This window comes from Melanotaenia boesemani, chromosome 5 (genome assembly GCF_017639745.1).
Source record: "Melanotaenia boesemani isolate fMelBoe1 chromosome 5, fMelBoe1.pri, whole genome shotgun sequence".
Classification (NCBI taxonomy): Eukaryota; Metazoa; Chordata; class Actinopteri; order Atheriniformes; family Melanotaeniidae; genus Melanotaenia; species Melanotaenia boesemani.
The window spans coordinates 18149228-18174914 of record NC_055686.1 but is presented as its reverse complement, the minus strand read 5'-3'; the positions used below and the strand labels follow the sequence as shown (position 1 = coordinate 18174914).

Genomic DNA, 25687 nt, shown 5'->3' with positions numbered 1-25687 from the left:
CAACTATGCTGTTGTGTATTCTTCTAGTAAAACAATAGAAAAATCTAAATAATAAAATCAAATAAGCAAATCCAATATAATAATTTTTAACTGGATGGAAATATAAAATCTGTTTCCTCATTTATAAATCTAGATGAGAAAATGATTTAGCTGGCTCATGCAGTAAGGTTTACCTCACTGCTTAATGTAAGCCAAGACAGCTGTTATACCTCCATTTGTAAATCTAAGTGCTATAAAACCAATTTCCTAAGACGGGTTTTTCCATTCATCGGGTGGATCCCTACAACTCAGTCCAAATGAACAATTTTTCCCTAAATCCATCTTACCTTATAGCAAGATTTAACTTTAATGACAGCAGCTTATATAGGTCTGTTTTCTGAAGTCACTGGCAGAAGCTTTTATGTTAATTGTGACACTGCTGATCCTAAACATCAACATGGGTTTTTTTAGTTCAGCCACATGTGCTCACACACAGACAGATGAAGCTGTGTTCAGTTACATGCAACACTGTATGTTTAATATGATATAAGAGAAAATTAGGTCAAAAGTGCAGCTGGTGTAAAATTTAGTTCACATTGTACATGTTAAATAACCTCAAATGGTTAGGGTTATGTTGTTGTGACAGGTCAGAGTGTAGGTTAGCATAAGGCAAAAAGACTTTTTAAATATATATATTTTAAAAATAGTTTAGTCAAAAAAAAAAAATAACATGACACTTGCTGAATCACTACTATCTTACCTAAGGTAGGTGAGGTACATTGAATTACGTCAGTAAGAACTGATGGACATACTCTTGCTTGATAATGTAATAACTTTTCAAAAAGCAACATTATCTTGCTGCATTATGGAAGCCTTTGGAAAAATGAAGTATAACTCCATGTGCAAGAAAAACAAAAGAATTATTTTTTTCCCTCTCGTGAGCACCACTGCAGGAAGTCCAGTCTTCCTCTGTAAACAAAGGCTTTCACAGACATGTCAAGTCCAGGGCTGATTCTTTTTTATTTCTTTGTCATAAGAAAAAAAAAATCCAAGGCTTGAATCTTAAAAACAAGCAGCCAGAGTGTGAAAAGCAAGCCAGGCTTGTCCAGCGTTGAAGAATCTGTAAAATGTTGACAAATTTGGTGTGAAAGCATGAGAGTCAGATGCTATAATTTGCCCATCAGCGATCTGTTGATGGATAGCCCCATTAAGAACGATTCAATTGATCTCTTTTAAATGGTAATGCAAAGACTTGCTGATGAATCAATCTATGGTAAATTGAGTCTCACTAATTCATCGCTTTATAATGTGAGAACACAAACACTTTGAGAGAACACACCAAAGCAAGAAGAAGCACTAGTTTTATCTAAGGAGGCCTTTGTTGGAACAATTTAGCTTTAAAGTTCACATTCTCAATATTTAAATGTAATAATTTTCCCCAAATAAAAGTTTTTTTTTTACCCCAAATGCTTACAATTGCTTGTAAGTAAAACAAAGCCTTTAAATAAATTCATAATCTCCATAGTAATTCATAATAATATAGTACAACTTGCCACAAAGCCCTTACACACACCATTTTTCTTCAGTGTCAATTGATATCTCACACACCTCCATCCAGCTAAATGGCAGTTAATCCTTCCTGATAGTACCTTACATATGTTTAATGTGATTCAGTTCTTGTGTAAGCCAACATCTTATAAGAAATAGGAAACTTGTACACAACTGTATTTGTTTTCAATCCCTTTTTTAGTCCTATTTTCTGCCCTGAATGTTTTAAAATATGTAGATTTGCACATTTTTCCACACTCATTATTAAGTAACCAACATAGTCTTTAGTATAGTAATAACTTGAACTACTGGCAGACAATATTTGACACATCTAAAATTAGTCTGATGGTAGAGTAAGAAAGAAACTCCACTTATTTAGTTTTATCTTTTGTGAAAATCTATTTCTTAAGCATTACGTGTGTAATCCTTGGGCTGAATCTGTAAATTACTAGGGTGATGTTATGAACAAAAAAGCTCAACTCATCCTAATGAATGGAATAAAAACTGCTGAGGAAGGAAACAAATAGCATTATACCTTTGGTTATAAATTATACTCTCCAAGTCTGCAGTTTTTCTAATATGAAATTCAATTTGGAGCAGAGTTTTTTCCAACAATGAATTCATAATCACTGGATACGGCAATATGAAAAATAACATTTTTTATGTCTTAATTTAGTCTTAACCTGTAACACATGTTCTTGATTTCAGATAAAGTCACGCAAACATCTGAGAGCTCTGACTCATGTGTTAAACATAAGAATGAAGTCACAGTTTTCTAATTTTACACTCCACACTCAACACCATATCTTAATTTTCTTGGACTTAACATGCAGCTTTCCACAATTCTTCTGTCAGTCTGATTAATTTTATTAGGAGTCTGGCCTGAGCAAACACAAAAAAATCTGAATTTGTAGGAGGCCTTAACAAAAGCAGACGCTTCTTGCACAACAAGCAGAAATGAGACACGACCCTGCATGCTAAACCCCTTGTTAAAATAAGTGCAAAACTTGACTGTTCTGTATAAATTCCCTGCAGACACGAGCCAAGCCTTTGGGCAACAATGCAGTGATCATTTCCTGTGTGTGCTTCCTGTACAAAGGCTTGCCACTCTCCAGGTCACCATGTCCAGCCTTGTGAAACTGCACAGGTCACTCACACCAGGCAGACACACCATTATTTTATACAAAGGGAAAAAAGAGAACAAAAGGGACAGGTCCAGGATCCTACACTGAATAAAATCTTTGACTGAAACGCAACCTCCTGTCTTTTCTTAGAATTGCTTTCTCGCTGTCCTACAACAGGTTTCCAAGAAACATACAATAAGATAACCCTCTTAAACTCTAGACATCTAAGTATAAATTGAGGAAAAACGATTTTAAACTAAACCTGACGAAATTAAACCTGCAAATGTTTGGACTACGTTATTTTCCCCCAGTATTGATCAAGATTATAGGAATAATAATTTAAGATAGTTCCCAATAAACTAAACCTATTCCAGGTATCCTTGCCCAACATGCACGTAAACAAAGAGGTGACAGGTCCAAACTGGTTCTTCAGCATGCTTCCCAGTGCTTTTAGTCACAGTGTTAGCACTAATGGAAATGTTCCAAAAACATCAGCACAAAGGATGAGAGTGCATGGTGTCTATGGGTCTGATGATCTCACTGTTTCATCATGACTGCGCTTAAACAATCAACTGCTGCTCAGGAGTCTTGTTACTGGATTGAATTAACGTGGAACAAGCCAGCTTAAAGGATGCATAAGATGAAAATCGCCATCCCTCGTCTTCTGAAGGTTTCATTCAAATATAAAAGATGTGCTACACAACTTTGCCTCATCTGAACGCACATAAAACATATCAGGACATTCTTTACAAGACAGAGGAAAGGTTATATTTTTTGCTTTACACGCCCATTTATTTTCCAGTAAACGGATTACAACAATCCAAAGCAATATTGTGTGAAAACACGGGCTTAATACGACATGAGTCGTCGTTTAAATCTTCATTTTAATGCGCTACTTGTCTTATAGAGGAACATAGCCGCACACCTAGCTAGCTGTCAACAACAACGCGACGACACACTTTTAAATAAAAATACCAACATTAAGTTAGACAAATCACACAGTCCAGACAAACAAAACAACTCTTTTGACTTTTTAAAAATGTCATCTCTACATTTTAAAACTTGATAAGGACGCTAACTAGAGCTAACGCTAGGCCCTACCTGGTTTCACCTGAGCTCCAGGTACGCCTACATTTCCGCCCCACGTACACCTACAAAAAACATCAGCTAGAAAAGTTTTAACAACTAGGCTACTCGTGTCAAATTCACATAAAGAGGCACTCACCTCCGAGAGAGTAATAACCACCAAAAAATAAGAAGCGGTTATATCCTTTAATGCGGACAGAGCAGGAGTTTGAGAATTTCGCCTGAGTTTCGGGGGAGCCGAGAAGCCGAGCGAGTCTCTGGTTAAAATGTGTTAAAGGTAGAGAAGCGGAAAAAGTCCACCGACCAGGCTGTAACGTGTTGCCTTGTGGCGCTGAAACTTCACTCTGGCTTTAGTGTGACTTGTTTTTTCCACGAGAATTTCCACTCAGGGCAAAGCTGTGTCGTTACACTTGCGTTCCCCCGGTTTGAAGCGAGTCCGTTCCTGCTGCGTCCGTCACTGACGCGCGGCGGTGTTGAGCAATGGTCGCTCGGTCGACTTCGGCACCTGAAATACTGGATTAGAGATGTTTTCAGAGCTGAGATGTCAAACCCCGCCTCTTCAACACTGTATGCACTGCAGTCTGCCATGCTGGTGTACACCGCTGCTGTGGCTTTGACAGACACTAATGTTTGCAGAGCGCCAACTCCGCTGCCAGGCAGGCTTGTTAATGTTGCTTTATAGAGCCGGGGTCTGCAGTTTGCAGCCCACTATAGCAAAGCTGCGTCATATGCAACTTCTTTTTGCAACCTGCTTGTATTAAATGGCCATGGCATTTATGCTTTTAATGTCTATAAACGGGGATTTAAAAAAAAAGAAAAAGAATGCGTTCAAAACAATCTCCCATCATCTGAATATATGAATATTTTATCTTGATTTTCCATGGTTTATGTCTTGGAAGTGTAGCAGCCTATGATGAAATCTGCTTTTTGGTGTGTTAAATGTTTACCTGCATGGCTACACTCCAACAGTGTGGTGACATTTCTGACACAGATGATTATGAGAGTGGAGAAAAGTCATGTAAGGCTCCTGTTACCCAAACACCATCTGCCTGATCCTGTTACATAAAGAAAGCAAATGAAAGGAGTGCGCAATTAAAGCTTTTCTCTCCTTTTAAAGTCAGAAAAAAGACGTGTTTAATGGCTTAAGCTGACCCCATTTTAAAAAAAGAATAAAATAAATTAGACCATATTAAGTTGTATTCATTTTACCTGAGCAAAGACGGGATTTTTATCAAAATATCCCAAATAATGATGGCATGTGGGTTATCCTGATCTTAAAAAAGAATATTTGATCTGCTAAACTTTGCACAAAAAGTAAAATTTAAAATGTGTTTGGTTAATTATTATTAATACCAACTTTTGTTGTTTCACACATAGTTTATAAAGCTTGATTTTTCACCTTTATAATGAGGCATTACTTTTAAGGACTGTGCTTCAGAATGAGCAACACAGCTGAAGGTGTGGGTTGTGTCTTTAAATACTGTGCCAAAATCCCCTGCAATATTGGTGTTCACGCTTGTTTTGAGTTGCTTGGTCGATTAGATTTTCCCTAATAAGGAAAAAGAACAACACATTGCCATTTTTACACTTTATTTATATTAGACTGTTATGGACCTCATTAGTTTGTGGAAGATCCATCCACAGCCACAACATCTTAGCACCTCCTCCTCATGTTGGAAACCAGCCTGGTCACATTTTGCTGTGGGACGACATACCATTCATCAGCCAGTTGTGTTGGTCACTCTAGCATCTACAGCACACCCAAGCTGATCCCACGAGTGTTCGACTGGGTTGAAATCTGGACTCACAGCAGGTCATTGCATCTTCTCCACTCCCATACTCTGTGCTGATCCTGGCTCTGTGGGGGAGAGTGTTGTCGTAGGATGGAGTTAAGTCAGAGATTCAGGAGATAAGGGTTCACCACTTATCTCATTCCGATACGTCTGTCTGTTATTCAAGCGTCAGTCATACATCTGTGACTGACACACACCTGGCAGCAGTTAAATCTCAAAACAGAAGTTAATACCAACAGGAGAATTTTGCAGAGGATTTTGGCACATTCTTTAGGGGCACTAGCTAAAGGTTTAGCTGTGATGGTTATTCCAAATATGCACAAGTCAAAGCTTTATAAATCAGACTTTATTGTAAAGCTGACTAATCTGGCTTTCCAACAATGTATAGGACAAAACCAAATGGAAGTCTGGGTTTGTCTACAGACACATCTTGGTTTTTAAAAAGGAGAAATAATCACGTAAATACCAATTTTCTTTTTTTTTTTACACTATGGTTATATGTTCACAAAATATTAATTTAGCTTTAACAGAAATGGGCCCACATGACTGGTCCTGCATGCAAACACTATTCAGTTATGTAGTAGCCTTAATTTTGATTGACTCACATCTTTTAAGCTGCCTGTCCAACACCTATTTTTATAAATAGAGTCATTAAGTTTACAGCCTTAATTATTTAGTGTTTGACTCAAGCGACAAATCATTATTATGAGATGTAGACCTAAACTTAAAAGAGAAGGATGGGATAGGTCTTTGCCATCCTAGAAAGAAAGAAAAAAAATCTTACAGCACACATCAGAAGGGATTTAGAGAGTATACTCTTTATACCCTGATTTAGCCTGCACCACACCACTGGTGCAATCTATAGGGAGCATTTAACCAATTAATTTAGCTAAAGCTACATACTTCATGCTGTAGAACAGAGAAGTGTTTTGCATCATCTTCTGTAAAACTCCTAAATTCAATTAAACAGACCACTAATCAGGCATATGGTCACGTGTGGCAATTATTTGACCTATGCAGGCATGTCAAACAAGACTAGAAATAAAAACAATACCTGATTTCCAAAAACATTAGTCACTCACTAAGATTGAGGAAACTGTATGCAATGATGGAGTGTGCACTGAGGGGTCACAATGTATCAGCGTGGTCCAGACTTTCCCCAGGAAGTACTTGAAAGGGCCCATAGAGGAGACACTGCTATTTCCCTTTGCACTCATTTCCTCAAGGGACATAATGCTTCCTTTTACAACATAAAACAGTTCAAGAGCATAGTAATAATGCATTTGAGTGATGTGGGCTTTGATGGTCTTGTCTAAAGGTATTTAACTTTACCTCATCATCAAATGTTTTATTGCTCATTGTGTAGAAGTACAAAATATACTCCTATGAGAAATAGAATAAGCAATGAAATCCTTTGCTATTTTTGAGGGAATGGGGGTTACATTTAATTTACATCCATGTGATTTTTTTTTTTTTTTTACCAGATTGACAATGTGGTGCTCAGAGCTCATAGACAACAGATTCATGTTATGACATTTGACATTCCTACCACTGCTGTAGGCCTTTTGGCTTTGAACTGCTGCCACTGAATATCTTGCACCACCTATGAATTATGGATCAGACAGCTCAATGAGATCAGGTCTTTAAAAGACTCCACAAATGTTAAATTTTCTTTCCTGACCTTGGTGGACAGCTTCCCATCCAGCAGCTAAATCTGACAGTTTGTGTCTTGTCAGCGTTGTTGCTTTGCTTCGAGCCAAAAGGCTAAAAATGGCTATATGTTGCAATTTCACTGCAGACGTCATGGATCATACCTTGAATGACTTCTGCAGAGCGGTGAGTTACCTTTTATTTATTTAAAAAAAAAAATTTCTTATTGATTTTTGACTTTTGATATGTCCACCGTTCCTAAATATAACCTACTTGTCTTGACAATTTTCCAGATTTACTGTAAAAACATATTATTTAAATGTATGGACTGCTGTGGCATCTAATGGGTGTGCAACAAATCAGTAGATTCCATATAAGTTTGTTGTGAAGGACTTTTTCATTTTAGATTATCCTGACTTTGCCAGCTCTGCAATCTGACAAGTGTGCACAGCAAATGTCCCACAGAGAGCCAATGACATTGCCCTGACTTTTCACCTTGTGATTGCTGCACTGAACAGCAAGAGATTTGCTGAACACAATGGATAAACATGACTCAAATGACAAACCCGTGTCCTAATTTTTTACACACAATGCCAACAATAACAAGTTATGTTACAATTTAATCACTGTCATTGATGAATCTGATGGCTTTCCTGGGTCATTAATTTCCACCTCACCCTAAATGTCCTGAAGCTTTTGAATAGGGGTATTTATAGCACTGTTGTCTGGCCTTTCAATCAATATTTAGAGTATTACAATCAATACTTCATAGTCAAACAGCTCTGTGCCACAACCAAACAAGTTCTTTCAGTTTTTCAATAAGCTCTTTTTTTCAGCAAAAAAAATGAAAATAAAATACTGACTCTGATGAATCACAAAGCAATGATTAATTCCTCAAGCATATTCTGATAGCACCTGGGAATGTGGTGTAAGTAAATTTGAATAAATTAACCTGCAGATTCTTCTCCTCCTGTTGATTTTATTCTTATACTGTTGAGTTCCCATACACTGCTGCAGTACCGGCAACTGCAAAATGTTAGTGTCTAATTAACATGTAAACCTAATCTCCTCCTGTTTTGGCTTGGGTAATAATAAATGCATTATTATGTGTGCATGTTTGTGTATGCACACAAACATTTGGATCTATGTGGCTTCATGGGAATTGCAAATAGATCAAATGGAGCAGCTTGTACTAGTAAAATAATGTGAGAACAAAACTCATCCTCACAGAGTGCATAAACCGAAACAAACATGAGATTTTCTTCGAGTAAACACTGAAATACGTAGGTTCAAACTGTGAGATTGTCAATGAATGTTCTGTCCCTTAAACGAAAACCCTCGTTTATCCGTTTCTGGAAAAACTGCACCAAGTAGAAAGACTAAACAAAGCAAAGCTTGTAATCTTTTCTGTGAACAGCATTTGTTGCATTGCTATTGAGTTACTACTAATGAGGAACCAGACAGAAATGAATGCCCTGTTGTTACGCAAGAGATTAGACATGCTCCAGCACTATAATGGGGGCCATGGGAGGCCACACCTCTGAAACAACTCATGCTATATTTAACAAAGGATTAAAAATCCAAAAATGATTAGATTTTTTATTTTTTTTCCAAAGAGAGCACTATTCGGGTTTGTTAAGAACTGTTAGGCTAACAGGTGTTAGGAAAGGACTGTTTGTTCGACCACTTTCAAGTACAATTAGTGTTTGTGGCATTTGGAACATGCCATGCAGAAAACATTGTTTTAAAAAATAACACCGATAAGAAACAACAAAGTATCTTTAAGACTCTCGACTGTGTTTGCTGGTATAATATTTATGTGTTATCAGAATGACTTAGCATTCCTACAAAACTGGTATGATGTCCCAGCATGGGTGCATGTCATAATGCACCATGACAGCAGGTGTAGTCTTTGTGCATTTGTTGTTGTTTTGCCTCGTTTGAATTAATTAGCTTTTCTTTCCGACCACAAGTAGGAATTTTTTTTATTGTTTTAATGCAGAAAAGTGATGACATAAGCTCTTTTTATATCTCCTTTTCTGCAACTGACCAGGTTACATTAATTCTGGAGTGCAGCCAAAGGGGTGACTGTGATATATTTCACTGCTGTGTCTGCTGTATCCACGGTAGCTGCAGCAGGCAGGAAAAACATGCTGTGGCCTCACTGTTGTGTGTTGGGAAAGTCATATACACTGAGATTATTCCCAAACAACATCATCAGACTGGGTTATTGTTCACTTTATACACATTTAACACCATTTCTTTCTTCTCTTAGATATTTCAGCTGAAATGTGAGTATTTATTTTCTAATTTGAGAGTATGGGTGTTACAGCTTATTCACTTACCTGTTGGGTTTGCAGCTGTAAGTTCATATTTCTCGACTGACCGTTAAGCAAAGAGAGGAGGTTAACATATATTGACCAGTCAGGAAAATAGATGAGCCCCCTGGGGCAAAACACAGAGACTGGATTACTGTGAGACAATGTGAATCTAATTGGTCTCAAGGGTTTTTGCAAGTAAACAGGAACATCATTTTAAAGTTCATTTCTCCATACAGGCTAATTACTAGCTCAGCTGTGTGTGTCCTTCAATGAGATGGTTTCTACAGTGATGTTTTTTTTTTCTGTGATAGATAATGAGTGCACATTGTACAACAATCATTCTCAGTCCTTAAAGGAAGTTCTTTGAAGAAGATTAGATATTCATTCAGGCATTCACCCTGCCATCCAATTAAAAATCAACCACAAACTTGTGCAAACTAATCCTTGTTTGTGGATTAAAGTTGCATACACATAGAGTCATACACTCTGTGTGAAACTTCTTTCTACCTACTGCGTCATTTCACCTCATTTCAGAAGTGGAATGTGTGCCCTGACACCCTTCACCTCACCTCACAGGCAACCCGGTGCCACCCTACTGACCCATGAGATTTTCTGGCCCTCTCATATTTTTAGACATCCCATTAGGCTTTGCACTTTCCTGTGAGAATAACCACATGCCTTGCCAATACCTCAAGCTCGGCGAGTCTATCTTGTCGTCAAATGAGAAAGACATACACTACTGAAACACTAAACTATTATTATCCATTAATTGTGGGTTTTCATGGCAGGGGGGCATTTTGAAACAGTATTACAAGGTTAATCCTAGATTTCGAACATGTCCGGTGCAGGATTTGAGTTTAAACTCCACTTCAAATATAACACTGAGAGCCTCAATAGTGTTTCTGCTTCCTAATACCTTTGAAACAACCATATGTCTTCCTCTAGGTTAAGCCCTGTGCCCTTGCAGTTATTTCACAGCACATTTGTTTTCTCGTTTGGCCCATGCATACTTAAAGAAATCCTTCTGGGATATTGGCTGGTCAAGTGGCTCAGCCTTTTAGCAGTTGTCTGTGTCAGCAGCATACGGTGAACTCAGTGCTTGGTGCTGTGTGTGCAAATGGAGACCCAGGGGACTAAAGCATAAAAACATGATGGTGACTGCAACTGCAGCAAGGTTCATTGTTAACTTCTGATAAAGATATAGAGGGCCAGGAGCTCAAACTGAACTGAGCCACACAGTGAAATCATGAGATAAATGACGAAATAGAGCTTAATTTAAAATCTGTGTAATCTTTTCCACTTGTTGAATGCACGCACAGGAAAGAAAACCTGTGTGTTTCCTGTCTTGTCAGATTCCTTGTTACACAACAAGTAGCCAAGCTAGTCTTGGATGCTTATAAAAAATAAACAGTTTTCTCTTGTACATTTCCAAAAGTAACGTCCACAAGCTGGATTCAATGAAACTCTCTGGGATGCATTGCAATCTTACTCTCTTAATGAGGGACAATGGTGTTAATTTTGTCAAATTAAGCCAGTCTGCTGCCCAGAGCAAACTTCAAACTACTAATACCATCCGCAGCTCCTGTTTTTTTCCTACGTCACGCCAAGACAAACATGTTTGAAAGGAAGCCATTTGCAGTTAGAGATTAATTATCAAATCATCTGGCTCCTCAACCCTCAGCCTCCATGCAGTCCGAGCTGATAATACTCCCTTTACTGTGATTTCATAACAGCAACATTGGAAGTTCAAAGAGAGTTTAAGTCTGCTTTTTGATAAACACTTCTCGATATTTTCTGTACTCGGCAGAGCTACTGGCACTGTCGGATGCTGGGTGGTGTGCTGTACACACAGTTCCAGGAGGCTGGCCAGAGGAATTCAGTAGGACTCAAAGAGGGAGTGGCACCGGGAGCTGCACATTCCAAAGGCCTTCTGACAGAGGCGAGGAATGCTGACCATGGATTTAGTCACATGCCTCGAAGAAACCTGAGAGGCATTTCCTAATTCTGTTTTGGAGACAGAGAAGACATCACTTGCTGTAATGAAATTAATCATACTGTATGCCTTCCTCACGCAGGGATGCAGAAGACTACCAGATTTCATTAACAACTAAAGTGCAGTGCAATCATTACTGTCAGTCTTGGGGATTATTTTTCTATATTGTGGTCACATCACATTCCTATTTTCCGCATACCTCCACACAATTTACAGCTTTTCAGTTAAAAAACGAGACAGTTCACATTACTAATGTATTTAAAATAACAGTTTAAATTGGAAGTGCTTCTATATAAAATTGCTATTTAATTTGATCATCTTCTGTTATTACATTAATTTTCATTTGATACAATGATTATCAAGAGGAATTCAAAATATATTTTAATTTACTTGTAGATCAAAGTGTTATCTAATCCTGGTGTTTTTCACCTGATTTTCTTCTGATTAACTTTGACCTCTTACTCTTCTTGTGTTTTTATCCATTGTGACTAACACTGAAATTAAAAACAGAAATCTGAGAAACAGAAAGATGTGTGAAAAGACGGGTTTAGAAGTATGTTTGTGATCTGAAAAAAAAATGAAATAAAAAGATAAACTTGATACATTTGGAGTTTTTACAAAATATACAAATGGCTAGAATTTAATTACATTAAGCACAATTTGGCATAGAGAACCCCGTGTATTTATAAACTGGCCTGAAAACTAGTCCATTAACTTACTAACCTGATCTCAAACCTGTCATATGCTACAAATGAAATGTTAGCTAACACTGTGTGATGGTGATTGACAGCTTTACACGACCTAGAGCAAGGTCTTAGCTCTCGTAAGTGTGACCTCTGAGTTGTAACTGTTAGTCCTCCCAAGTGTCCATCATCTTGTGGACCAGAACACGTCATTCCTTCTTGTCGTTCACATGTTCTTGTCAATCCTTTTTCAATGTACACTTATCACAAGGAACAAGCACCAAATCTACAGTTATTAGAACAACTTAATGCTCATGATATCAAGGCTTAATCTGTGGCCAAAGGTCAAATGAATGGATTTAACCTTATAGTGTGGATTAAGCTATTCAGGATTTACTCATGTGGAATAAATTAATGGGGAAAAAAAAGCTGGAAAAGACCTCTGGATTATTTATTTTTGTAGTAAATTTGTAGTAAAGTTAAAGTATAACCCCAAATCAGGATAAATCAAAACTGGGTTAAAAAAATGAGGGTTTTTATAGTAACTCTGACTTTTGTTTCACAGCAATCAGTTTATGCTCAAGACATTTCATGTTTTGTCTCGTAAACTACATTTAAACTTAAAACATCCATATAAACAAGGTATGCAAAGTGTGTTTCAAAACTATCCAGGTAGCAACATGAGATGTTAGAGCAACATACTTAGCATTCAAGATTAATTATTTCGAGAGACATTTATGCATTTTTCAGCAAGTTGATGCAAAACCACATTCGGCACAAATTACAGGGGTACGGCTTTGAAAGAAGAGGGTATGGGTATACTAGATAGACCTGCCTACAACTACATGCTGCTGTACAGTTTAAGATGTCTCTGCAGTAAGAATGGTATGAAATAACACATGTATCACTTCATCATCCAGCATCCTAAATGCAGAATACCTCTGTAAATTTCAAAGTAGTTTACATACCAACATTGAAACATCATGATTTACTCACAGTTAACTAGCAGTTATTTATGTTCCAGTCATTTTATTATAACTTAAAAAAGAAACATGCATCCTTTGTACAACCTTAAAGTACCTTTAATCCATGTATCCAAGCTCGTTATACCTGATAAAAAATTCTCATGTACTATAGTAGCAAGCAGAGACACAAATAAGCAGTTCATCAAGCTTCTCTCCCATCACTCCCACTTCCTCCAGTGGGCATAGCCAAAAGGTGGAAGATGCATCAGTCAAGTCGCTCATGTCAGTGAAGCAGATTTGATTTGTCAAGCAGTGTAACCTTGAGCCATGAAACAGTGGCTCACATGTATCTTTGGCCTCTTACATGATACGTTATGTGATGGGTTTGCATGGGACGATAGCACACAGGCGTAGCATCATTCACTCAAGTGAACCTTGAGAGTAGCTCATTCCAGCATACTGTAAAATTATTTCCATGGGGCACATAGTAAAATCTGTTATAAATTTGCATCTATGCCTGAAAACAGAAGCTATTTTTTTTATCTTATTGACAATGTCAAGAACTTGGAACAAGAATGAATAAATGAATCTGTTTCATTCTGCACCACTTTATTGAGCAAAAATGTGTGTCTACAAGATAAAACACTATTATGCACATTAATATACAACAACTGTATACCAGTTTTCCTCTTATTTTACAAGGTGATATATTAATTTTACCACTGAAATGCAAAAGTGAACATTGCTGGAAAACCAAGGGATGAACAAGCAACACCCAACGGGAAGCTTCCTCACTTTCACTCCTTTCTGACAGAAATGTCACCCCGGCCACAATAACTTCGGGTGTAGTAACTACTTAGACAGCATCCCTGTGTGACTTCTTCACGGGTTCAAAGGTCTTCTGACTCAGGGATGAACATGGGCTCTAGGGGAACAGTTTGAAGTGCAACTGGACCACCCGTAGACACCCACCCCAGAGCAGATCTGTTGAAAGAAGGCCGATTTACCCCTTCATCCGCCTGGAGTGTCAGGTGTTCTGGGATTTCTGGAAGGTTTTCTTCCTGGGTGGGCTTCATAGGAGCAGGTCTCAGTGTCTTATTGAAACCACCAAAAGGGGTTGCCACCCTGGAGGCGACAAAGCAACAGTGTTAACAGTGACTGTCATGTGCTAATGAGAGGAACTGCAGTGACATTTGAAGTGATGCAACTAATTAAAATGAGGACTTTGACCCCAAGATATATTGTAAGATTTGTAAGAGGGAGAAGTTATGAGTGAGGTGAAGGATGGACCATATTTGTTTAGATACTTGAATGCTGAAAGAAAGAAAGAAACAAATTATGTAACTTTTTAATGTATTATTTTAAATTATAAGCAGAAACTTTTACTCAGGGGTTTTGTTTTTACCAGCATTATTCTGTCTCTAATCTATCTGTACTAATTAAAAACTAACAAAAGATGGACATTGTTAACCCAATGGTGTCTATCAATGTAATACCAACAATGACCACCAGGGGCAGGTTTAAAAAATATTTGGTTCTAAATTTAAAATAAAAATGGTCAACCACTGTCATGAAATGCATTCACTGTTTCAGATCAATGTGCTACTTGTTGTTTTCAAGAAAACTGCATAATTAGTTTTTTTTTTCACTGCAAGAGGATTCCTGGTTTGAATCTCATGCACAAGAGTCTTCTTTTCACTCCCCACAGGCCAAAAAAATGCATGTTTGGTTAAATGGTGTTTCTAAATTCTTCCTAGGACTGTGTGAACTGTTATTTGTCTCGTCCACCTCTTGCCTGATAGTGGCTGGGATAGGCTCCATAAGCAAGTACAGAAAATAGATGGAAGACTGTTGCAAAGTCACAGACTGCAGCCAGATAAATTCCCACAGTTTACACGTGTCAACCTTCAGCTCTGTTGTCCTGTCCAAATATGACTACCTTATTACTTCTCTGAACTACAATAATCCACAAACCATAGGGGAAATATCACCTCCTGGCATCCTGTATGTTACTGGAATACTAACAAGGAAGTGCTAAAACTGCAGTTCTTGGAATAGCCACTTGGGACAGGATCCCAAAGCAAGACAGTTCTCATGAACTAACAGTGCAACTTCTTTCTTTTACAAAACAATAACCTCATACATAATATTAATTTACATTTACACTGGAGGTCTCAGTTCAAATCTAATCCCAAATAATAAATATCAATAACTAAGTTAGATTCTGCATTAAATTGTGCATTTCACAGACAGTTACATTTTTATTGGTAACTTGTTGTCCACCTGTGTGGCTGTTACCTGTTGAAACTTTTGTATCCTGGTAGGTCTGCTCTGGGCTCCAGCTCAGGCATGCGAGGGATGAGTGTATCAGCCAAGGCCGGGTCATTGATAATGGCCTGCTCCCAGGGTGAGTGGTATGACTTTGGCACAGCAGTACTGTTGAACTTCTCTGGAGGGATGTCTTTCAAAGGACCTCCATATCCTGGGTAAATTATATAACAGAGACATGTTTACCAAATATGGCAAGCATTTTCATTCCTTCTCTAATTATTTTTCTTTTGTAGTGGTGTTTTTAAAGTGTGTGGGTGATCGGTGTGAGTGAGGGATATTGTTAACCTCCACAGGTTTTTCTTAAGCTTTTTTTTTTCTTTCTCGTTAAAGTTCACAGCAGAACAAATCAAGAGACAGCGTCCCTGTGTTTCTGTGTGTGTGCCTGTATGTATGTCTCCCCACATTGTCTGTGTGTGTTGATGGGAGAGGCCAATCCAAAGTACTATCCTTCAAACCCAGCGCTTCACTCAGGGGGGCTTGCAAGCTCAGGCATTACATAATGTGGGGCGTCGTGTCACGTCCTAACCTCTCACAATGAACAATCCCCCTTCCTGAATTTATGCTTTGCCCTGAGGAGGAAGCAGGAGGGACCAAATAGACCTGAGGGGAAGTTTACAGATTTTGGGGGGGGAATCTATTACAAAACATTGTGCTAAAGATTTTCAAAGTCTTTAGAATATGTTGTTCCACAAACAAGCTGATATTTTCCTGGGAAAGGTCAGTTACACACCCAAATTTATGTGGAAATGAAAGACAGATTCTTAAAAAGGGCTAAGGAAAAATAACTTTATATCTAAAGTCATTTCTTTCATATGTCCCTGTAAAGAAAGTTGTAACTGCAACTGTACTAGCACACATTCATACCAAGTTCTATTAAAACCAAAAGTGGTCACTGTATCTGATTAACACTCTGTCACTTGGTTAAGAAATGTTGGGAGCGGTAGAGAAACATGAAACATACACCCCCATGAGGAAATGGTGCTATTTTAAGATTTTTTTTTTTAAACATTTGATACCAAATACACTTTGGCCTAATTTCTGCTACAGCTGGAGTGACTTCATTCAGATAGTGTAGGGGGATCCAGAAATAACACCTTATCACACAGAGAACACACTCATCTTTAAATCAGTATTAGTTTTGTGTCAACTGGACAAAACTTAAACATGTGGGAGTATGCAAGTACAAAGCTGATGGTATCTGTGGCACAAGAGGCAAACAGGAAATCCTGTGGGTAAAACTGGACAATTTTTAAATGATGCTTAAAGCTGATTGCAGCATCAAGGGTTGAGGAAGATTTAGGAAGAAAGATGGGAACATGGAAGAGTAGCCATGAAACAAAGGCGAGGGATGAAATGATGAAAAAGAAAGAAGAAGACAGGCCAAGAGAGGAAGAATAAAAACATGTAATCATATTTTGCCTGAGACCAGCAGATTCCAGAGAAGAAGAAAATATTTTTCTACTTGATCAAATCCTGTGTCAGTGCAAACAATGAAAAAAAGTTGAATCCTTATCAAAACAGTACATCCAGTACTTTGTGTACAGTACATCCACCCAGCCTCCACACCAGGAGCAAAAGATGTACTGTACGTACAATAAACCATAAAAAATAATCATACAAACTGTGTTAACCCTTCATACAAAGTATTTGTGTGAAGTCTTAGGTCTGTAGAGTCTATATTGTCTGTATATCTGTAAATTAATATATAAGGAGAAATAGCTGTGTGTCTTAAAAATATTGGAGCAAGACTTCACTGCAAGGTCCAACAAGTTAAATAAGATCATAAAAGGTAAAATAAGAACTTATTTTGAACTGTAGTTAGAAAGTGGCTCCATATAAATTTACACTTTAACTCTGATCAACCTTAGCTGAGTGTTTTGCTGCCACATAATTCAAAAGGTCCTCAAAAGCGTTGCAGTGTACTGCATCACTAGTGTTACTTACCTGGGGCAATACTGCTCGGATTTGGCACCATTTTCATATCTGGTGTATCAGATATCATGCTAGATGCCTGGCTGGCACCCAAGTTGTGCTCGCTGCTGTTGTTGCCTGCGACACTTTCATTCTCAGTTTGAGAAACCATCCTGCTCTAAAAGAAAGGGGGGAAAAAAGCTAAAAGAGGTCAGTTGAGCTTTAAAAAAAGTTTAACATAATTATCTGCTCAGAATGAAATTTAATCAGGTCTGTATAATAGCTTGTGAAAAGTTTTTGACCCAATTCTTGATATGTAAACTTTGATCATTTGGTTTTCTCTATTTTAAATAATTTAAGTTGTACTTGCATCAACAGAAAAATGCTTCCACTTTTTTTTTAGTTAGTATTTCAAACTGAACTCACACATCCAGGCTAGTCAGAGCAAAATTTCCTTTAATTAAGAGTTTAAGACACTCCTAATACAAATGATTATGCAATTAGATTTTAATAACTAATCTTTTCATTATGCAGGTGAGCTAAACTCTGTTGGCCTTAACAGCAAAATAATGAGCTGAAAGATGACAGAACTGGAGGAAATTTGAGCAAATTTTAATGTGAAAACATACATAAAACTATTTTAACATTGCCATATTTGATCTGAATGTTGCCACAATTAATGAACCTACAGAGAATAACACATAAATCTGCTGCTCTTTCTGTTTTATGGAGGCCAGTGAGTGAATTACAATGTTAGCTTTTTGTTTAGCTGACTGGAATGCAGATTTAAAGGTTTACTTTCACTGCCTTCACAGCATTATTCTCTGTAGCGATGGGCAGCTGTTTAAACTATATAAAAAAAAAATTAAAAAAAAAAACACCACAACCTACACAATAAAGGAGACAGACAGTGCTAAGGTAGCTTGTTGAAATAGTGAAGCAATAAGTAGTTTAGAGGTATTCATCAGCTAAAAAAGTGGAAATGTGAATGAGGAATTTACTAACTTATGTAAAAGTTTTGTGATATATCTGCATTAAGATAATTTTGCCACATTTTGGGATTATCTTTTCCTAACAGACACTGCAAATGTACACGGAAAAATTTCCTTTGTTGAAAAAGACAATGTTAATAAAAGAAGATAAAATTAGAAAACAAAAAACAAGAAAGAGATGATGCTAAAAAAATTTAAAATAATATTTAAAAAGGATGAACATGTGTAATTTAATTAAATCTAATCAAATATTTTTTTTTTTTTAGCAAAATGGCAGATATTGAGCATAGTGTGGGACTAAAATCTTTATTTTAAATTATGGAACAATGATTTTTGATAATATAAAATGTATCCAAATTATTTGTGCTACATTTGCAAAAGTTCTTTTAAGATGTTTTGAACTATTTATTTATTTATATGAGTCACGTGTTGAAATAGAGAAACCTCTTTAACCTGTGGGACAGTAATTCATCCCTGAATTATTGCTTTATTCACACATCTATGTGTTTCAGCCATAACATGGCTTCCGGACTAATTTAGAGTGAGCCTAATATTGAGTTTTCCCTGCAGAACATTGCACTGTAACAAGATGAGCAGTGCTACTCACTTTACTTTTCCCTGGTTTTTATGTTTAAATTAGGTGTATATATTTATATACAGCCTTTCTAGCATTTTGAGCTGGGAAAAAGACTGGAAAATGGTATCTGCACACATCATAAACAATAAAATAGTGGGTTTTCTGACATTTATTTAGGCAATTTTTCATGTCAAATAGTTTTTAAAACAGTACAAAAAGAGAAGCTATGCGTTTGTCCATTTGCTCTGAACTTCAGAGACGTTGTTCTCTTGGCTTGGGTGAAATGTACTGCAGCCCAGGCACCCAGCTTTCATCCTGCTGAAAGATATTTATGATGATTTACTCCAGGACTTCCTCAGGAAATGTTGACAACTTGAAACAAAATCCTTCCATCGCCATGAGCAATAAATAAACCGAGATATGTGAGTTTTTCCCACTTCAAAGATGAGGGAACAAATTTTCCTTAGCTGGAGCGTAATAATTCTTTAATCTATGGACTTCAAGAGGGCAATGAAAAGTTTGCAGGGCTACGATACAGCTAATGAAAGAGGATATAACAAGTTTTGCAAATTAATTAGATATAACAAAGAAAAACTTAGCTAAACTTGATTGAATTTTACAGGGCTTTGGAACATTAATTGCTTTATACATATATATAAACAGGTCAGGCTAAGATTTATACAGCTGGGAGAAGGAAAAGCTGACTTGGCACACTGCCCATGCACACACAAAGGGACATTAATAAAGCTACTTATACCCTGCCAGAGGACTTTTACTATTACTGTTACTATATGCTGCTCCATGTCTGTAGCACAACTCAAGTAAACACTTTTAGTGCTACCAGGATGTAAGTTATTGTGCAAATGTTTATCATGTGAGGGTGAGAAAGTATGGTGAGCAAAATAGATGGCTGGGCATGGAGAGCGCGCACTGTGGCCGTGCAAATGTTTTGCACTCTCATTTCTTTTCAAGAGATAAATGAAAACATCAATACCACTAATGTATCGTGAAAAAGGAAGTATGCCCTCATTCGATGGAGGGGATTAATGTATCAGAACATAACAGATTGTCATCTGGTCCTTATCGGCTGTTAAAGTTGGGCAACTACAACCTCAGATGAACAATAACACATGAACAATATGACATATTACACAATGTCATTCTTTATTCAATAGAAAATTAAACTAAAATGCAGAAGCATGATTCAATAACTAGCAAAGCCACCATAAGTAAACAACTTGAAGTCAGTGTTTTCTATTTGAGGTTATCAGCATATTTTTTTCGCTTTCATTGTGTTGTATTTTGTACTTCGGTGTGTAGAGCTGCTGAGCTCAACAAATGTCTTGTAGTGGCAAAAATCATTGTCCTTCCACCCCCGTGCTTGACAGTTAATATGAGGTGTTTGTGCTGACTTGCTGTGTTTTGTTCCCTCCAAATATGTTAACTAATCATCACCACTTAGGTCTCATCAGTCCTGTTGTTTAAGAAGTTGTGGGGCTTGCTCAGCATGTTCTTTTCATGGAGATTTTTTTCCAGACAAATCTTCTCATTGAAGCCTTTCTAATTATTCTGTCATTAACTTTAATATTTAACATGCTAAGGTTTGCCTGAGATGTAGCTCTTGGGGTTTTTGCAGGCTTCTAGAGAATTGCAAGGTCTGACATCCACTTTTGACAGGATTGGGACTTGTCTTAAGTATTTATATTGTATTTCTAATATTTATATATAATCGTTTTCACTCGAGAATGGTGGACGCCAAATAATCGTCCGAAACTGATGATCTGGAATAATTATTTCATTACACTTATTGCTAAAGTATTTCCTGCTCCTTAGCATTTATCTACACACACCTAAAATCTTCAAACAAGAAAGTAGCCCAACACAACATTTGTTTTTATAAAGGTGCTCACACTCACTTTTAGGCCGGCAGCATGAAATCATTTCCATATTTCAAACTGCTTCTGCATTTTTAAATAATAATACTAAATAAATATACTAAAATTATGTTTTTAAATTTACTTTATTTTATAATTAAAAGTGATCATTAATACTTTTTTTTCCTATATTTTTCAAATATCTATAAAGAATGAAACTGTAAAGGTTAACAGTGTAGCATGAATAAAGTTTTGTCCCAGGTTTACTAAATCTGCTCATCTGCATTAAGCTCAGTAAATAAAAGATTATGTTTAACTAAAAAAAAATAAATAAATAAAAAATCATGCAAGTATTCCTTCAGATTGAACAATATGGTTAAAAAAGTCTTATGTTCTGGGAAACTGCAGTTCTTTCTCAAGGACTGTTTCTATGTCGGTTTCACACTTTGGATTTGTTGTGTTAACACAAATACAATATCATATGTTAATTACTGTAGTGTGCTTTGGAGAAGCTTTAGGGTGGGTATTTTACTTTTTTACTTTTTTATTTTTTTATCCTTTGAACCAAGCCAAGCCAAGCTAAACAAATTTAATCCATTGGTGTCATTTCTGCACAAACAATCTCTTCTTGTCATGCACTGTAAAAGGAAAAACAAATGCAAATATGTGCTTTTTTGCACAATGTCAGACTATTCTTATCTCTGTCCATATTATTCACTCCATCACATTTTCCTCTTACATTGAGCTGGTTGTTGTTTTCATTCTGGATGCTTTCAAAAGTGTATTTTTCTGAGCGTCTCTGGCGCATTTTGAAGAGCCGGGAGCCCCGGTTGGAGGCAAGAGAGAGCTCCTCCAGCATGATCTCTTTAGGGACACTCATTTTCTTCCCCAGATCCATCTGTAAATCTAGAAAGAAGGATACAAGACAAAGGACTAAAGATCCTATGTCTTTTCTGTACAGGGATTAGACTTTTGACAAGAGAAATTAATTTTCCTAATTGCCATACTCCCACCTATGCTGAACATGAATTATATTCATACTAAAAGAAAAAAGGCCCTGCTGCAAGAAAAGCCACCCTCTACATGGACTGCTGATGTGGCGTTCCTGCCAGTATGATGAACGAGGAAATATCTTTGCCTCCAAATCAACTCATGCCTGGAGCTTGTTTTGTGGTTTGCTCCTCATGCTAGCTACTGCATGCTGATCATGGAGATGTCACAAGCCTATATCCAAGTATGAGATGCATAATTTGCCAGAATATCTTTCAGCTGTCAGTAACCGTCATACCCTCCCTATTCCTGAGTCACACAGTTGTCCTCACCCTGAAATAGCGTGTTCAAAGGACAACGACAAAGGGATTAGTTACTTTGGCCTATAAAAGTATACATTTACTTATTTATAGTCAGGGTTAAGAGAAGGGGTTGGCAACTGCTGCATTGGAAAAGGGTGGGCTTTGTGTTGTCTGTGTAGGACAAGGCAAGTTTATATTTAAGAAAAAAAATCTAACGTGAATATAATTTAAATGTGTCCTGTAAACTAAGAGGTTAAATGCATGTCTTTGGTTGTGTGTACAACAGAAAGTATGAAAGAGAAACAAAGAAAATATAGAACAAGAAAAGTTTAGAGGTTAAAAGGATTAAGAAGAGAAGGTAGTGAAGAGGACGTGATGCTGCTGGGTACCTTCCTGGGCTTGAACTTCCCTGCAGATTGCTGCTGCCTGCATTTTCCTTTCTCTGGTCGTCATGGTGGAAAACTGTGACATGGCTGCCCCTGGGAGTTCAGGGTGAGACAAAAAGTTACAGGAGAGTGTGCACGTCACTACAAGCTGTTCAGATAAACAACCAAAGACAAAAGCAAAGCAACACAACTGCATTTAGATCATCGATTGGCCAACATCAGGCATCCACCACACGCACAAAGACCCAACATAGAAGACAGAATTTATTGGGGCAGTGAAAAGGGCAAAGTTAGCACATCCCTTTAAATAACCTTGAGCTGTTAAACGCCAAGCACATGCTCTTCAGACATGGCAGCCAGCTGTGTCAGGGGTCTGGGAATCAATATGTTTGAAATTGTTCAAGTGGGCTGAAAGGACACAGATAGAGAAAAGGTTGCTGTCACAGCAAACATGTGAGACTGAGGATAAAACAGCCCAGTTGATAGTTTACATCAAGGTGTCAGTGAACACAAGTGTTTCATTTCAATCCAAAACATTTCCAAAAAGTTTTGCAATAGAACAAATAAGTATCTCATACCAAATGCTGAAGCTGATTCTCCATGCAAACCATTTGGAAAACAGCAGTTATGATTATCAGATAAAAGAATAATGTTTTCAGGATTGCATTCATTTTTATCTCAGTGTATTAAACAAAAGCATAATTGACTTTAATCAGGATATTATGAAAAAAAAGAAAGATCAAAGACCCAAAAAGACAATGCAGCAGCAGATCAGTGTGGAAAAACTACAATAGAGAGAAAGCTACTGTATGTGGCTGATATGAAAATGCAGCAGGAATCACTGTGGGTGGTAGTGAGGGCCATGCTTGATTCAAAGTAGCTAGACAGAGCTAGACAGCACACCTGTGGAGAAGCCCGAGTGATGCTTACCTGTCCTGAAGGACCCTCAGGGGGTAGTCTTAACTTGTGCCTGTCTCCTCAGGGTGGGAAGTCAGAAAGGTGAGAGGCAGGAGGGTCAGACTGAGAATTGCGATCTGTGTGGGTGCTCGTGCTCCCCGACACTGGAGCTCGGCATGAGGAGGGTGGGCAGAGGGGGCTCAGGCCTGACCTAACTGACTATGTTACTGAGTGAGTAGGTGGGTGGGTGTCAGTTTGTCTGTTGTCATTGGTATTTAGTTCACAAGTGGAGGGGCAACTAAATTTAGAGCACTGCTACTACTGCTCACTTCGCCTTCCATCTCTCTCTCTTGGCCAGTCAGTCAAGATGGTTTACACTGATTGCAGATCAGGAGGAGTTGTAGTTTAGCGTGTACAGTTGCAGCTATTGAACGTTAAGTTGAAAGTTTGTTAGGATGAAAATGCAAAAATCTTGCATGTCAAAGAATTCTAACTTCCAGAAGTGCAAACGTCTGCCCTAAACCTAAAGAAAATCAGTGATGTCTGAACTTGGCCAATTTAGAAAGACATTAATTTTGTCTGTGAAGATGTAGTGGAGATACGTGTGTTTTCTCAGTTGCAACTAAGAATAATGGTATAGATTTTATACAGACTTACTGACTTACCCAAAGGGTGAAAGTGAGTTTTCACCTTGCAACTTTTCTAATACACATGCATTAAAAAGTGTAGAGAAAATAAAATACAATGCAAACTAGCGGCAGTGATTTAAAGAATAAAGCTGTTTCGGCTGCTGTCATTCTCATAGGCAATTGAGAGCTGCACAGTCAACAATAAATAAATTCATTGGGATAATATCCCCCTTAGGGTCTGAAAACCAGTCAGATTCTATTTGTTGTAAATGTCATCATGTGATATAGGATGGATAATTATGGTTCAGTCATTTTAAATTACATTCACTATGATTTAATTAGCCTTACTAAAGTTAATTTACTTTATACTTTTTATAAGAGACAAAGAGATAACGAAAGGTTAAGTTAGCAGCACAGAGCAGGTTACAGTATGATCACAGGAGCACAGCAGTGCCTGGTTAATAAAAAAAAATAACTGCATACATGCAGAATGAGATATTTTGAAAGCTGTGCTGCTTTTTATGGTTTTTGCTCTCATTGCTCTTAAAGTGCCTCCTTTCAGCTCCTGCAAACTGTTTTCTAAATCTAAACTGGTAGGGAAATAATTTCTGTTAATAGTCTCCCTCTGTGCCCTTATCTCTCATTCTCTAATGGTGCAGCTACAGTAGGTACCCACTGTTATGTAACTGGTGGTCACCATGGGAACAGGCCCCCTCCCAACCCCATGTGCTGTACATGAAATGACTATTCAAGACAGCACATCATACAAAAAGCTTCATGGGATGGTACAGCAAGCAACAAATGGCCCAAAGCAAAGTAGAGAACACAAACACAGTGTGGGATGAGATGCTGTGCTGTTTGCTGGAGTTTATTTAGTTAAATGCTTATGGTGAAGCTACTGCTGAACATGTTTAGAACAGAAAGTTCGTATATGTGTTGTATTATGACCACAATTTGTGTTGTTTAAATGGAAGCAGTACAGATGTGCTACAGTATTAAACCAGCTGTGATACAACACTTGTGTGGTTAATTGTATTTATGTTTGTGAGGCTGCTTGGTGAGAATCACATTAAGACATCATACACTTTATGGACAAAAAAGAACCTAGCTTTAGTTTTTGGAGAGGATTACACTGAATCACAAAAGTCAAAAATAAATGAAACATTCTTTCACTCCCAGTAAATCTTTTATGCACCAAAACATTCATTTATGTTGGATTTGTTAATGTTTACCCCTTAACTTTCACTGCAAACTTAAACTTAATTCTCCCTCTGAATGTTTTTTTTTCTTATAGCCTGTGGATGCAAAGTGTTAGACGTCTGAAAAATCTACCATCTCCCTTCTTTCATCATAAGTGGCTCATGTTACTTCACTAATTAAAATGCAAATGATAAGTAATCAAATTAATTTAACTTAGTAGACACTGCATAACGTGTCTGCCTGCAACATACTCAGATATAGTGCTAACCTTTCCCCAAGTTTTAAGCCTCATTTCTAATGCAACACTAATTGCATTCTGTTGTCATAATGATATCCTGTTTGGAAAACATCACAAATCCCGTCCTCATGCTTTATGGATTGAACACCAAACAAAACTAGAAAAAAAAAGTCCCATCACTTCAAGAACCAGCATGCCAGATGCGTAATATCTATTGT

At 37.4% G+C, this 25687-nt stretch overlaps 2 protein-coding genes across 4 annotated transcripts in view; both read right to left on the bottom strand.

Annotated features, from left to right (window-relative positions):
• The window catches only part of LOC121640141 (inactive ubiquitin carboxyl-terminal hydrolase 53), a 28678-nt gene extending 24418 nt beyond the window's left edge, over positions 1 to 4260 (bottom strand). The window contains exon 1 of one of the 2 annotated variants that reach the window (XM_041985805.1): positions 3877 to 4260. The gene's annotated coding sequence lies outside the window, so the exon portion shown is untranslated. Of the gene's footprint in view, positions 1 to 3752; positions 3813 to 3876 lie in introns of those variants that run through there. The other variant, XM_041985806.1, reaches the window with a different exon arrangement.
• Positions 4261 to 13732: 9472 nt separating this feature from the next.
• On the bottom strand, positions 13733 to 24794 carry LOC121640134 (myozenin-2-like). 2 transcript variants are annotated; one of them, XM_041985797.1, is made up of 6 exons: positions 23436 to 24794; positions 22509 to 22598; positions 21567 to 21733; positions 17418 to 17562; positions 15441 to 15624; positions 13733 to 14267 (listed from the first exon to the last, which is right to left on the bottom strand). In XM_041985797.1, the coding sequence occupies exons 2-6, from the start codon at positions 22588 to 22590 to the stop codon at positions 14033 to 14035; spliced, it is 813 nt and encodes a 270-aa protein (XP_041841731.1). In that variant the 5' UTR covers positions 22591 to 22598; positions 23436 to 24794; the 3' UTR covers positions 13733 to 14032. The 2 variants fall into 2 exon arrangements, with proteins under 2 accessions (XP_041841731.1, XP_041841730.1); XM_041985796.1 differs by having other exon boundaries at positions 22509 to 24794.
• Positions 24795 to 25687: the final 893 nt, after the last annotated feature.